This window comes from Sphaerulina musiva, assembly GCF_000320565.1.
Source record: "Sphaerulina musiva SO2202 unplaced genomic scaffold SEPMUscaffold_4, whole genome shotgun sequence".
NCBI classification, from domain to species: domain Eukaryota; kingdom Fungi; phylum Ascomycota; class Dothideomycetes; order Mycosphaerellales; family Mycosphaerellaceae; genus Sphaerulina; species Sphaerulina musiva.
Genome location: NW_016017386.1, coordinates 1,680,598 through 1,694,772, shown reverse-complemented (window position 1 = coordinate 1,694,772; position 14,175 = coordinate 1,680,598). Strand labels below are relative to the sequence as shown.

The 14,175-nt window shown below is 53.7% G+C and overlaps 4 protein-coding genes across 4 annotated transcripts; 3 read left to right on the top strand and 1 right to left on the bottom strand.

Annotated features, from left to right (window-relative positions):
* Positions 1-592: 592 nt before the first annotated feature.
* Positions 593-7,558, top strand: SEPMUDRAFT_125392 (cystathionine beta-synthase). Its single transcript, XM_016901978.1, has 5 exons — positions 593-4,385; positions 4,474-6,330; positions 6,377-6,951; positions 7,068-7,359; positions 7,444-7,558. Exon 1 carries the CDS (start codon positions 653-655, stop codon positions 2,300-2,302), a length of 1,650 nt encoding a protein of 549 aa, XP_016761793.1. The 5' UTR covers positions 593-652; the 3' UTR covers positions 2,303-4,385; positions 4,474-6,330; positions 6,377-6,951; positions 7,068-7,359; positions 7,444-7,558.
* Positions 2,872-6,940, bottom strand: SEPMUDRAFT_116697 (uncharacterized protein; the record flags this gene model as incomplete). Its single annotated transcript, XM_016901276.1, has 2 exons — positions 2,872-6,330; positions 6,377-6,940. 2 exons carry the CDS (start codon positions 6,938-6,940, stop codon positions 2,872-2,874), a joined length of 4,023 nt encoding a protein of 1,340 aa, XP_016761794.1.
* Positions 7,559-8,664: 1,106 nt separating the features above from the next.
* Positions 8,665-10,304, top strand: SEPMUDRAFT_64827 (BAH-domain-containing protein). Its single transcript, XM_016909694.1, has 4 exons — positions 8,665-9,010; positions 9,068-9,435; positions 9,488-9,623; positions 9,676-10,304. Exons 1-4 carry the CDS (start codon positions 8,716-8,718, stop codon positions 9,933-9,935), a joined length of 1,059 nt encoding a protein of 352 aa, XP_016761792.1. The 5' UTR covers positions 8,665-8,715; the 3' UTR covers positions 9,936-10,304.
* Positions 10,305-11,440: 1,136 nt separating this feature from the next.
* SEPMUDRAFT_148893 (NAD(P)-binding protein) lies at positions 11,441-13,495 on the top strand. Its single transcript, XM_016905210.1, has 3 exons — positions 11,441-12,023; positions 12,078-13,116; positions 13,181-13,495. The coding sequence occupies exons 1-3, from the start codon at positions 11,738-11,740 to the stop codon at positions 13,257-13,259; spliced, it is 1,404 nt and encodes a 467-aa protein (XP_016761791.1). The 5' UTR covers positions 11,441-11,737; the 3' UTR covers positions 13,260-13,495.
* The last annotated feature ends 680 nt before the right edge of the window (positions 13,496-14,175 follow it).

Here is a 14,175-nt window from a genome sequence, read left to right as displayed (position 1 = left end):
GGGTCCGTCCTAGTTCTACTCCTATGCCATTTATCCTCAGGTACTGCTCTGCTCATCTTGATCGTCTCCAGTCCTTCGGTGGCTTTGGCGAGTACAGGACGTTACCCGCAGTAGCCGACTGTTCGGATATATTTTGAGGGATGCTGATGAGTCGCAGATGTCTGTGCAGATCATGGGAAGAGGATCGAGCGGGTACGGTGGAGGGGAGGGGTTGTGTCTGTGGCTAGGAGGTAGTTCGACTTCGGAGACGGACTACAATCTGATATACCTACATGACTTGTTAGCAGCAAGGTGACGATCAAGATGAAGATACTTGGAGGTGAAGATCAAGATGATGGGAGATGAAGGAACGAAGGTGGGAGGTGGGAGAAAGGATGTACCTCCTATGGTGGACCGACAGGTTTGCGAAGAACCGTGGTCGGGCGGTCGGTTAGCGACGGTCTGACGGACAACTGGACAAGCTTCCAATTGACGGCGACAAAGAAAATGGAGTTGCAAGGCCGCAAGGCGCAAGGCGTGACATTGAAGAAAAAGTGAGTCCGCTCCATTTCTCTGTGACCCTCCCGTCATCGACATACCTTACCTCCTACCTTCATTCTGTTTACATGTCCTGTCCTCTACAGCATAACTTACACCACATCGAATAGACACCATGTCGCACGTCACCTCCAAGCCGCCCCGCAACCCGCCCGCAGTAATGGACTCGATCCTCGAGAACGTGGGCAACACGCCGCTGGTCCGCCTCAACAAAGTCCCTCAATCAATCGGCGTCAAGTGTGCTGTCTACGCAAAATGCGAGTTCTTCAACGCTGGCGGCAGTGTCAAGGATCGCATTGCCCTGCGCATGGTGGAAGCAGCAGAGAAAGAGGGTCGCCTCAAGCCAGGACACAGTGTGCTCATTGAGCCTACCAGTGGCAACACCGGCATTGGATTGGCTCTGGTCGGCGCCGTCAAGGGATACCGCACCATCATCACTCTTCCCGAGAAGATGAGCAGTGAGAAGGTCAGTGTCCTGAAGGCACTCGGCGCGGAGATTATCAGAACTCCTACAAGTGCTGCTTGGGATAGTCCCGAAAGTCACATCGGTGTGGCGAGGAAGCTCGAGAAAGAGATCCCAGGTGGTATCATTCTGGATCAATACAGCAATCCGAACAATCCTTTGGCACACGAGTTTGGCACGGCAGCAGAGATTGTGGATCAGACGAATGCACTGTCCTCGACTTTGAAAGCTGTTGTGGCAGGTGCGGGTACTGGTGGCACTATCACAGGTATATCTCGGGGCATCAGAAAGGCACATGGAGATTCCGTGAAGATTGTTGCCGCAGATCCCAAAGGTTCTATTCTCGCTGTGCCAGCCACGCTGAACGATGAAGGCAAGGACAAGCCATACAAGGTGGAGGGCATTGGCTACGATTTTATTCCCGATGTGCTCGCACAGAAGGAGGTAGATGTGTGGTACAAGACCGACGACCGAGATTCCTTCTACTGGGCGCGCAGACTCATACGTGAGGAAGGCCTGCTCGTTGGCGGCAGCTCCGGCTCTGCCATGGCAGCATGCATGAAGGCGATCAAAGAGATGAATCTGGGAGCCAACGACTCAGTGGTTGTCATTCTGCCAGACAGCATTCGCAGCTATCTCAGCAAGTTCGTCGATGATGACTGGCTTGCGGCCAACGATCTCCTTCCACCATCAGAGCCCCTCACTGCGCCTCCAACGCCACCAAGTCCCGCTGCTGAGCCAGCGGTCACCGAGAACGACGGCAAGCCAGAGGCTCTCCCAGCACTCACTACAACTGAAACCAAAGACGAACACAAGAACGCCAAGATTCGAGATCTTCGCCTCAAGCCCATCCAGACCATCGCCGTGAACCAGACCGTAGACGATGCCGTCGAGCTCATGCGCGACAAGGGCTACGATCAAATCCCCGTCACCGCCGCTTCTGGCAAACGCCTCGTCGGCATGGTGACACTGGGCAACTGCCTCTCCTACCTCTCATCCGGCCGCGTCACCATCAACAGCCCCATCGAGGATGTCATGTTCAGCTTCAGCAAGATCGACGAAGTCAAGCCCATTGAAAAGCATCCCGGTGGCGCCGAAGGCGAGGAGAGCAAGCGCGAGTTTGTGGAAATCACCGTCGACACACCTCTCACATACCTCGAGCGCTTCTTCGTGTGGAACGCTGCGGCCATAGTCACCGAGCGAAGCAGTGACAATACTCTCAAGGCCGTCGCTGTTGCGACCAAGGTCGATCTCCTCCTTTGGCTCGTGAGACAAGGTCGAGCACAGAAAGGCTCTGCTTAGAATATGTACATTTTACCTATATTGCAGTACATTGCATTGCATTGCATTGCACTGTCGATTTGAGCGATGGCGTTGGCGGACTCTTTTTTTTTCTGTTTCTCGGAGTCCAATTAAGAAGTGAGTGAGGCGCTTCTTGAATAAAGCAGCAGCATAAGTAGGTGCTCGGGGTATGATTTATATCTTACCTTGAGTGCTGGATGAATATTACGCATTCACCATCTGTGTCATTATTTCCTTTTTTCCATTTAGTTTTCTTTTTTTCCATTTTTTCCTTTTCTTTCAATTGTTAACAGTGGCACGCAACCATCTCTCCCATTTCGACTTGGTAGAAGGATCCATCATACCTAATCAAACGCCTCGTTCATTCTTAGTATGTTGGACTATTTCCCATGCAAATTCGTGATATATCTACGTGCTGCTCCTCCCGCGCTTTTTCCCAATTGGCTGTTCATACGCTGATATGCTATCGCCTCAAATTCCGAAGTCATCCCCTGCGATACCGACAAACGCCACCATAACCTGCGAGAGACTGTCTGAGCTCTGACGACGCTATCCCGGACACTACCTGATCAACGTCTTGGCTGATAGTACTGCTGCTGCCCGCTCATCTGTGACTGTTGTTGCACGGGTGCATACCCATATGATTGCTGTAGCGGATTCATGCCTGGCTGTGGCACGTACTGTCCACCATGGACGCTGGACCGAGGTTGCTGCTGAACAAAGCCCTGTTGTAGCATTTGCATTTGCTGCATCTGAGCTTGCTGCTGCAACATCTGCTGCTGCATCATGCCTGGTGACCATGACTGCCTATGTTGAAGTAGATCAGGCATCTGCTGCTGATAGATTGCTTGTTGTGGTGGAATCACACCCATTCTCTGCGCCCGCTCGTGTGCCATCTGGTTAAAGTGAGCTGTCTGTGCCGCCTTCTGCGCTGCCATTTGAGCTTGCTTCTGTTTTTCCTGCTGTGCTTTTAAAGCTGCCTGCTGGGCCTGTGCCTGTTGTTGGTATGTCGTAGCAACTGCGCCCTGCACTACGCTGTTCCGGTAGGGGCTGGAGGCAGCCTTTTCACGCTCGCGATCTGCAAGCGCGCCAATAAGACCTTCATTATCGAACGTGTTCCTGTTCCCCACGTTTACATTCATGTCGACTAGTGGAGCTCCTGTCAAACGAGACACTTGCGTTCTCTCCCTAGCACTCAGATTGACAGGCTGTGTGCTGGCAAGCAACCCTCCTCCGCTAGAGCTTCTCAACAGGTTTCGCGAAAGTGGCCTTTGAGGCGGCGCAGCGAGCGCCGACCAGTCTCCAGAAGCTGCACGCCGGAAAGGTGGCGGAGTCTTGGTCCTGGACTTTCGTAGCTGCGATACATCATTCGTGGACGCGTGTCGTCCATGGGCAATCGAGGTACTTAGAGGGTCCGGGCGCTGAGAGTACTGTGGCTGCGGCGCGTACTGAGGCCGTTGCGATTCTTGGTACTTCAGCTGGACATACTGGTCCGGTGTAAGACCTGGGTGAGTGGTGCCGACTGCAGCGGTGCCGGGTTCCCACATCATGCTTTGTCTTTTGCCCACAGCCAGTTCACTCTGCTGTCGAGCCTCTATTCCGGTGGGTGTTGGCGTTCTTGCTCCAAAATATGAAGTGCGCCTGTTCTCGGTAGGGCTGTCTCCTGAGTCGAGATGGCCGCTGAGTCTCGATGTTGAGCCATGCCGCAATTCATCTCGTGATCTTGATCGGTGCCGTTTCCCCATGTCGCCCGGAGTCATCGTTCCACTAGTATTGGGTCTACTATGCACCTTGTACGTATATGTTGGGCCAAACTCGACTGTCGGAATCTCTGAAGATTGCTCGGTTCTGTCCTTGTTCCAAGTGTCTAGCTTGCTTGTACCGAACGCCCGCACCTGCTCCATGGCCATATTGGGGTCACCGACAGTCCTGAGCTTTCCACGCCGCTCGGACACCTTTTTCTCCTGCTGCTCTTCTTCCTTCTTCCGCTCCTCCATTGATGGCCGACCAGAGCTCGCATAATCTGGAGTGTCTGTCGAAACGATCGTGCTGGTGCGGTCGCTGGGATCGTTCAATACGCGTTCTAGCAGATCCTCGTTAACAAAAGTCGGATCAACAATAAAGCTGCTAGCTGAGCTTGTGGGTGAGCCAGGAGAGCCCGTGTCACGCACCTGATGTTCACCACGAGCAAGGGAGTTTTGGCCTTCCACTGGAACCTGTGGCAATTGCCGGTTTGGCAGCGGCTTTCGATTCACGTTTTGTGATGATCGATTATTGATCAAACCAGGCCGCTGTTCGTTCATGCTTGCTGCAGCGAGACTGTCGAGCGATGGCTTTTCTTGCGCGTCAAAGTACTCGCCATCAGTTGCATGGAATGGCGAGCCTGGTATCGATTCCAGACGATTCTGTCCAGCTCCGTGACTTTCGTTGGAAGCATAGCCCTGTGACTGGTTAGCAGGACCAAGGTGAGGATCACGAAAAGCAAGGGTCTGCTCGTGGCCTTGTGCGCCTGCATAGCCTCCCTCATCAGAACCGCGAACGGCGTCCTGCATCTGATGCAGAGTGGCGTCATCTACGTTCGACTGGGCGCGTCGAAGTTCATGTGGCATGTGCGGCTGCGTGGCAGGACGACCACGCGGGTTGTGCTGCAGCTCTGGAGGAGAAACCACGGGTTCTGGCGGAGGCAGGTAAGGCGAGCCAGCAGCAGCGACTTGCTCGTAAGGCGACTTGGTCAGTAGTCTGTCGTCGGACCGGACCTCTTCGATGGGACTCTGAGCCTCGCCAGTGTTCGCAGCAAGGACACCCCCATGCATTGGTGGCACCGGAGGCTGCTCGTTCTCGTCACGCCCACTCTGCTCATAAGACAGTCTCGAAGGCGTCTCGGTCATATACTTCCGATACCCATGTGCGTCAGATACAGAGCGCTTGTGGGGGCTTCCATTCAACGTTACAGGTGGCGCAGAGTCTGTACGCCTGGGCGGCTGCAGTGGGTCACCTCTTGTCGGAAGTGGAGAACCAGATCGCGAGCCGGGTGTCGAATGCGTGCCAGCCTGGTCCTGGAACTGCAGGACACTTCTTCCCGGAGGCAGTGAATTGCGGCTTGTGGTGTTGCGTCTGGGAGTCACGCCACGGGCTCCATTTTCGACCTCGGTGGCCATGCGAGTAGACGTGAGCTTCCTCATCTCTTTCCGCCACTGTCGCTCACTCCAATTCTGACTGCCTTTCTCGTGTATCAGGCCAGAGACGTCCAGAATGTCCAGATACCCGTAACGGCGGTCTTTCGGCATTGCGAACATCAAGCCCCGAGCGTCTAAAGTATCTGCGATAAGCCGGGACGGTCTGCCGTACAGTGCGAAAGTGTCGTACACAGGGAACAACCACCTGAGCATCATCTCAAAGCCGCTCACGGCAGCATGCACTTCTGGCATGACGAAGACGAAGCCTTCAGTAGTAGTCTCTTGACCTCCATGTATCGTGACCAGCCCCTCTAGCTTTACTAATGTAGATTGTTCTACCAGTGGCTTCGATTGTGGATAGATGGCGTATGCAGCATAGGCGTCGCTAATGGTGGCGATCGGTTTCGTCTTCTTCGTGATCTTCCTGGTATCGTAGAATTTGATGTCGCCCTTGGGCAATTCGGCGCGGCCATATGTACCACCCTTCTTCAGAGTCTTCTGGGACTTCTGCCACTCCTTCTCGTCTGGTGGAGAGATCACACACCAGCACCTCTGCCAGGGAGTGCCAGCTCCGAAGCGAACTCTGGCCCAGTCGTCGTAGGCAAATCGTGATCGTTCCATAATCTGCTTGATACCATTCAAGTATCGACCTTTGCCTGCAATCAAAGACCCCGTATAGGCTTCCTGCAGAGTCGAATGCTCGAACATGGCAAGGCGGATGCCTGCAGTCCATTGAGTCAGAGAATTCAGAGAATTAAAGTGCAACAAATAGCGATTGTTGGCTGCTGTCGACAAGCTGAGCACATTCTGAAGGCTACCACCAGCTGCGCCATTCATAGGAAGTGATTCGATCTGCACATGTCAGCCCAGTACACTGGCTCCTCTGCATCCAACTCACCATTTTGATCGAGGCGTCGCTGAGGTTGATGAAGGTTGGCACGACCTCGCCGTCCTCGCCCGCCGCGTCTAGTGCCGCAGCATCCCACAAGGACAACACCGTGCCCACGAGCTGCGCGAAGCACTCCGTCCACGTACGGTCTCGACTGGGTCTGCCACTAGAGTCCAAATCATGCAGTTTCAGAAAGTAACCTTCCTGATACAATTTGTTGCTGTGGCTGTTCAGGTAGCTGAATATAGGCGCGAGCTCGGGCGGCGTGTCAACCGCCAACTCCATTTGCGGCGGATTATACGTCTGAATCATGCTGTTGGGACGTGTGTTTGCCCTCGACTCTGCTCTTGCTCGCGACTGAGTGCTCGGCGAGTGTGGTGAGGCCTGGCCATGAGCGTCGGCTCGGTATCCGCGTATTGACTGCGAGGACGTTTCGGTATCGAGGTTGAGTTTGCGTGTCCGCTCCATCTCTGAAGGATCCCGCGAGGGAGGCGTCGCCTTTGCGTGTCGTCCTGGCAGCTCTTTCAAGTCGTCCGTGGTGGGAGATCGAGGTCCTCCACCCCATTGGGACATGAAGGACAATACTGCACAGGGTGGTCAGACTCTGCAAGGGACTTCGGCTGCCTGTCACGTTCTCGCCGCGGGTAGCGACTTCCAACATCGGCTGTGGTGCCGCAGCAGTGGCTCGGGACGGACGTACCTCTATTGCGAGGCATGCTGTACAACGCTCTGATCAACCTGTATGCTGGGACTTTTGGTGTACCACTTCCGCTCGTGCTGCAACAAAGCTGCACAGTTCCCTGGTCAATGAAGAAGGGTAGGTATGTCAGGTAGGTATGAAAGAAGTTCCAGGGCTGTACGCGGCGCCTCGTCCACGTCCGTCAAGCCCTCCTGCAGACAGCTGATAGACGCGTATGCCTGTCGGCGGGTCAGATGCGCTGATCTCCTCAGCTCGCGCAGTGAAAATTAAAGGATGTGGTTACGGAGGTTCTCTGGCGACAAGAACGAGAGTTAGAAGCTGGTTGTCGCAATAATGATGCCGTTGGCGGACGTTTGCAAAAGAGATGTGCTCGTACGGAGATATATATTTACGAGAATCGATTGATGACGCTCTGGTGCGAATTCAAGGTTGTTGGGCCGGCACTCCCGAGTGACCTGTCCGCTGTCCGTCCGATTGATTTATGATTTTTGTGGTTTGGTCACTTTGGTGTCGATGTTGGTGGGTTATGTTGGATACAGTAGGAGGTGGTGTGTTGTTCGCTGCAAGTGGACGGGTTGCAAGACGTGAGTGTTGGGTCAGCAGGGCGCAGCAGCCCGGGTTTCTATTGAATATACAGCACACATATGCAGCATCACCAACGCCGCTGACAAGAATCATGTTGCCAGCCGGAGCTTTCGTAAGCACAGACGAGTGCGGCGCCGCGCGCGCAACCAAGTGCTTGGCATCTCCAGACCTCGATTGCATTGTTGCCAATGGGGACCTGGGAGGCAGCTTGTGCATTGCGCGTTCTGGATTCAGCCTCATCTAGCTTGCGTCTAACTCATATATGTCGGAGCTCTGACCCGGTTGTGCATACTGTCTTTGCTGTCTCTCATGCACGAGTGCGCAAAGTCCACCTCCAACGCCCTCCACAATGGCAGCGGCTGGGCTACGGCCTACGGGCTGCCTGGTTCGTCTGCTTCTTCCACTAAGCGGGTATGTCCTTCCCTTCGGATCGCTAGATCGGATGTCCGTGAAGCCTCGGCGTACCTCCTACAATGTCGCTCGATCTACCTCCTACCTCCTACGGTCCTACCTCCTAGCGCCAACACTGCTGTCCGTTCGCCGCGGGCAACGGCTGGGAAAGGCTGTCTTGAGCCGACCGCAGTCAGACCTGCTGGCGTGAGACAGCCCATTCCATACATGTACATGTACTCCACAGACTCTGGATGGGATCATGATTACCTACTACATCTAGCGATGAAGCGGGAGGAGCCCACGGACTGATTGACGACGGCTTGTTTCTGTCGAGGGCAAGGACATTGTAGGTACAGTACCCCAGGTAGGTATAGGTCACAACGTCAACGTTAAGAGAAAGCACAGACGCAGGCCTGCCTTGTTGCTGCCTTGTCACAAAGCGAACGCGTCCAACACGTCTCTCACAGAGATTCACGCAGCGCGCCAGAGCTCTGACTTGGTACTCGCCATTGCACTTGCGTTTTTGTGGTTCCCATTCACCCAACCTTTGTACTATTGGCAATCATCGTCTCCTTCCTGTCCCCCTCTGGAATTACTCGCAATCAGGATATTACAGACTGCATACGCCCGCAACGCGCTGGCACGCACTGCCACTGCCACCTCGGATGCTATGGCACCGGCCAAAGCGACTGGCATAGCAAAGAAGAGTGCGACTAGGAACAAGAAACAGCCGCCTCTCGCACAACCGAAAGAGCTGCTTGAGGAAGATAGGGAACATCTCCGGCACTGGCTGTCCAGGACTGACAAGCCTTTTGGTGTCAAGGTCGCTGCGCTGACGCGAAAGCGCAAGCGGCAGGAAGAGATGCATGTGGAAGAGGGGCTGCTAGTACCCGATCTCAGGGTGCTGTACGCAGTCAAGCCTCGCGACAAGTGGGATAGCTTGAGGAAGTATAAAAAGTTCACAGGTGAAAGAGTTGGAAAGTGACTAGATCTGTGTATTCTAGTACTGATTCGTCATGTAGTTGGAACCGAAAGCATTGCGACTGGACAATGCATACTAGTCAAGCACGACGCCTCAACCGAGGATGTAAGGATGGCGTCTGAGACGCAGTGGAAGGCACAAGTGCTCGAAATTAGAGCCCTGGACAGTGAGCATGTTTTTATAAGAGTTGCATGGCTCAACAGGCCGGAGGATCTCACCTCAGGTCGGCTGCTACATCACGGCAAAAATGAGCTGATTGTGACCAATGAAATGGATGTGATCGATGCAATGTGTGTGAATGGCAGTCTCGAGGTTGTGGCATTAGATGATGAAGACGATGAGAGCGGGACTGTTGAGGATCAATACTTCTGGCGGCAGACATTCGATATAACAACCAAGAAATTCTCGGTAAAGTGAAGTAGAAAACGAGCATAAGCTTCCAATACTGATGCTCAAATAGGAATTACGGCAGATCTGCATTGACAAGAAGCCAGCAAACCCAGATGAGATGATAATCCAGTGCTCAAACACAGCTTGTCGAGAATGGCTACATGTCAAATGCATTGCTGAACAAGCGCTCAGAGACCATGAAAAAGGTCAACCACCATGTACTGCTCTTGTCCTATAAGCTACGCTAATCTTTCGCAGCTGCCCGACAAGGAGTTCACAACAGAGAGGCTTCTCGCGCCAAAGATGACAGCAACGAAGAGGCTGGCGCCACACCTGCAGTATTCACTTTGAACAAGAACAAGACCAAAGTGGAAGTCTATGTCAAAGGTGACCCTACTGGACCGGACGACGTACCTGCGACGAACTCAGAGATTGTTGTGATTCCAAGAGTTGGTCCAGCCTATGCACAAGACCTTGTATGTCTGATGTGCTCGGTGCCGCTTGCGGATGACATCTAAATGTGATGCCTGTTCATTGCTTGCAACGCAATGCCAACAGTCTCAATCTCAGTCTCTGATGATTCCTCCACGCTACTGCAGGAACGTGCACATCGCCATGAGCCGGCGGAGCCGTTCCTCTTGGTATATCTAGTTATGGACGGTATGCGAGTATTTCGCGCTTCTTGTCCTGCGCAAGACTACAAGCAGCATTAGCCTTCCTTACCGACGTGAGCTGGACGCTGATATTTGATGTTGTCTCTTGCTCGAAGCAGTAACACTGTGGGGGGGGCTATATGTGTGTGAGGCACTGTGTAGGTGTGCTTCGGTCGGCGATTTGGACCTTTCTCACTTATTTGACAAGACGCAGAGAAGTGACTACGAATCTACATCCTACCTTACTGATCCTAGCATCTGACCCGGCTGACCGCTCTCATCTTCATCGTGGCCGACTGGCGCTATCTTGGCAAGCTGGGCCGGCACGGGGCGTCGGCACGCGAGTGGGGGGCTCCCTTATGAGGGGCGGGGGCTCACTAGGTACCCTATGGTGTCTGTACTGCTGAAAGGTGAAGAATCTCGATGGTTACGCCATATCGATACCCTCCCCCACCCATACTGTATATATATCTGATACTCGTAACTCTCCACTCCACGAGGGCCGGGCATCTACGCGCCCGATGTCCGTCATCTTGATTAAAGCGAAACTGCGCGCTTGTTTGGCATTGGAATACACCCCTGCTCTGGACCAGCACGAAATGAGAGCGGCTAAATTGTAGGCTGCTGAGGTGTACATCCCGCCCTTGACCCTATCTCCACTTCGAGGCCGCAATGCTCAGAGTGGTTAAGTGCAGGAACCATTCACTGTGAGACTTAAGAGTGATGTATGTGAATGACTTGCGGCTCGAGCTGGTATATGCAGGTAACGATGCAAGTTATAGGAGGAGGGGGAAGTCGTACAGCAGCGTCTATATACCTTATGTATATCAGTACCTATCTAGGGACGTAGGTTGTGCAACTATTGCTGCAGTCGGGACTCTGCACTCTGGAGAAGAACTATACCGTATGCAGAAGAAGCATCTACAGTACAGTATGACAGCGTGCTCATGGCGCATGCCCGCGTGGGAGGGCGCTCTCTCTCTGAGACATGTTACATTACTGGCTCGACTCATTTCCCGGTCGTGCTGCTTGTCTCATCATAGAGAATAATCAGATGAGCACCTGCTCACAGGATCTTCAGCAGACGAGCAGGCAACGCGGAGCTTGTCGTTAATTAATCTATCCTGCTCTTGTGCCTGGTAAAATTTTAGTAGGAGGTATAGCGCGTGCGTCCCTGGACCTGCATGATAGAACTAGCCCCATGCACGAGCTGCACTGGGCAGCAGGCCATTGGAGCTAGCCATGCTTTGGGTGTTGATGAACGATTCCGGCGATTCATGTTCATACATGTAGACGGTGCAAGTACCTAGTGAAGCAAAGGACTCTTATTGTTGGTTCCTCTTGAGCTTCCTTTCACGACTACTTACCACCTGACCTACCTGTACCTTACCTACCTTACCTAACTCTTGCATCGACGTCGGCGACATCGCAGCGCCAGGCCTGTTCATATTATTTTCGCACGTGCCTGCTTGTCGGTCCTTACCGTTGTGGAACCTACTTACCTTACGAGGTATATCGTCCAGCACCCTGTCGTTCGTCATTCCGTCGGGTGTTCCTGAGAGATCACACCTTAGCTGCTTGGGAGCCCCGAGAGCTTCACATACTACATACCTTTTACTCCCTGGCCACCCGCGGGTCCACGACCTGACGACAACCATCGCTTCCCCATGGCAGACGTCAACGGCGCAAAGGTCAATGGGGACATGGAAGGCCCCGCCGCTGCCCAAACCCTAGGCACGAACAATGATGGAGAACAACCGCTTAGCAATGGCGAGCAGCCTGTCGCACAATCGGACTCGCAGCCTGCCAACACGCAGCCTACAGAAGCGCAGGGTGTGTCAGGAACAAGTACAGAGCAGAGAGGGGCAGGCGCCGTGCCAGCGATAGACCAGCGCGCTGCTGCGTCCACGGAGCCAGACTCGCGGCCTGCTGTATTGATCATCGGCGGTCTCGGTATGGAAATCGACGCATTGTGCTATTTCCATGTGTACTAATGGGGATGGACAGGATATGTTGGACGCTATCTTGCTACTTACATTCACTCCAACAAGCTCGCTTCGACTCTGCGGCTGGTTGATAAACAGCTACCCCAATTAGCATCCCTCGCACCAGAACATCAAGCAGCTTGCTCAGAGGCCAACTTCCTCCAATCCGATGCGTCACGGGTCCAATCACAAGATCGAATATTCAATCTACCAGCAGGACCGGACGGCGCGAAACGAGAATTTGACTATGTCTTCAACTGTGGAGGTGAGACCAGGTTCTCGCAGGAAGATGAGGTCTACAAACTTCGAAGCTATCAGTTGAGCTTAACCGTGGGCAAAGAGGCGGCGAGAAGAGGCGTGAAAGCGTTTGTGGAGTGCAGCACTGGCACAGTATACAACTCTAGCAAAACACCTCTGAAAGAGACGGACAAGACTAGCAAACCGCATACGAAGCAGGCGAAGTGGAAACTACAGGCGGAAGAAGAGTTGGCCAAGATTCCGGGTCTCAAGCTGATAGTGCTACGATTTCCCAACATATATGGTCCATATGGCGGACGAGGTTGGCTAGGAACACAGCTCGCCCTTGCTAGAGTCTACCAGAGTCGCGAGAAGGAGACGATGAAGTGGCTCTGGAACAGCGAGCTACGGACCAACACTCTACACGTTGAAGACGCCTCCCGCGCATGCTGGCTCGCAGCCGACTGGCGCTCACGTAACGACTCGATCCCTGGTACGCAAGGCGATAGTCGAGGTACAATGGTCTTCAACGTCGTAGATAGGGGCCAGACGAAACAGGGCACCATGGCGCAAATCATCAAAGACATTTTTGGGATTGATACTGGCTTTCAGAATGCTCTGGTGAACACATTTGCCCGGCTGAACTTGGAGCATGTGGTAGACGATGTCAACGACGATACTCTGGATGACTGGGCGGACTTGCAGGAAGCTTCGGGCATTGCTGATAAGGGTGGTCCATTGAGCCCATTTATGGAGAAGGAGATACTGAGGGACGCAGATCTGAGTATCGATGGTAGTCGTTTCGAGACAGTGGTCGGCTTCAGGTGAGTGGCTTCTCTTCTCATTGAGCATCCAGAAGTGGCAGATGTGCTAACATGGTGACCACAGACCGCAACATGAACGAATCACCACGGAAGAGGTTGAAGCTGTTATAGAAAGCTATAAAAAGATGGGATGGTGGCCGTGACATGCGCCGTGTGGCGGCATTCGATGGTTAGCGTACATGATTGTGAACGGCCGGTTGTGATATCCCCCCAAGGCTGCTTCTGTCTCTCTCTCTCTCTCTTTCTTCTTCGTACCTAGCATAGCGTGAGAGAATTGAAGTAATGTGTGTACAGAGCCGGTAGAGCAATCTGCTGATGCTATTACCGCGGCCCTTTCCCCCCTCCCTCCCTCTCTTCCTCTCTTCCTCTCTCCCTCCCCCTTGCACAATACACCATTTCACTGCCGAGGGTAAGATTACCTTGGGTAATACCTTGAGTAACGGCACCTTAGAGAGGGTTCGGCTGTTAGGTTGAACTTTGCTCAGAGAACAGGCCTTCATGATGAATTTCCTTCGGGCAAGGGGTGGTCTGGCGCTGACGCTGTGTTTGGGTGTCTTTTCGGCTGAACAATCATCCGAGGCGTACCGGGACGGAATGCTCCGACGACTCTTTGCCTGACTTGGAGAAGACTTCAGCCTTTGCACACCACAAGCAGGCTCCCGGCTACACACAGCGACTTTTTCCCGTCCGCGATGGAATGACCGTGTTGCATTGGATGCGGCATGCACAGGCGACACCATGGCCTGTCTGCATGACACGGCCACATCCACTTGGCCGTGGGCGACCTCTCGGATGCTGTCAAGCTGTTCCACGTACATGTTCTGTACCTAGTCACGCAGTACGATGTCCATGGTATGCCAGCCACTGGCGTGGTACCGCAGGCCAGGTTTGAGACCTCCGCCGTTCGTACAAGTTCGCGGAATTCCAGATGGCGGGAGATGTGGGCTGCGCCCTCCCTCTCGCGCCTCCCAGCGTGCTGCTTGATGCGGGCATTCCTGAAATAGTGCTCATATCTACTGGTCGCCCTCTTCTCCCAAGCACATGGTGCAGCTCAGCCGC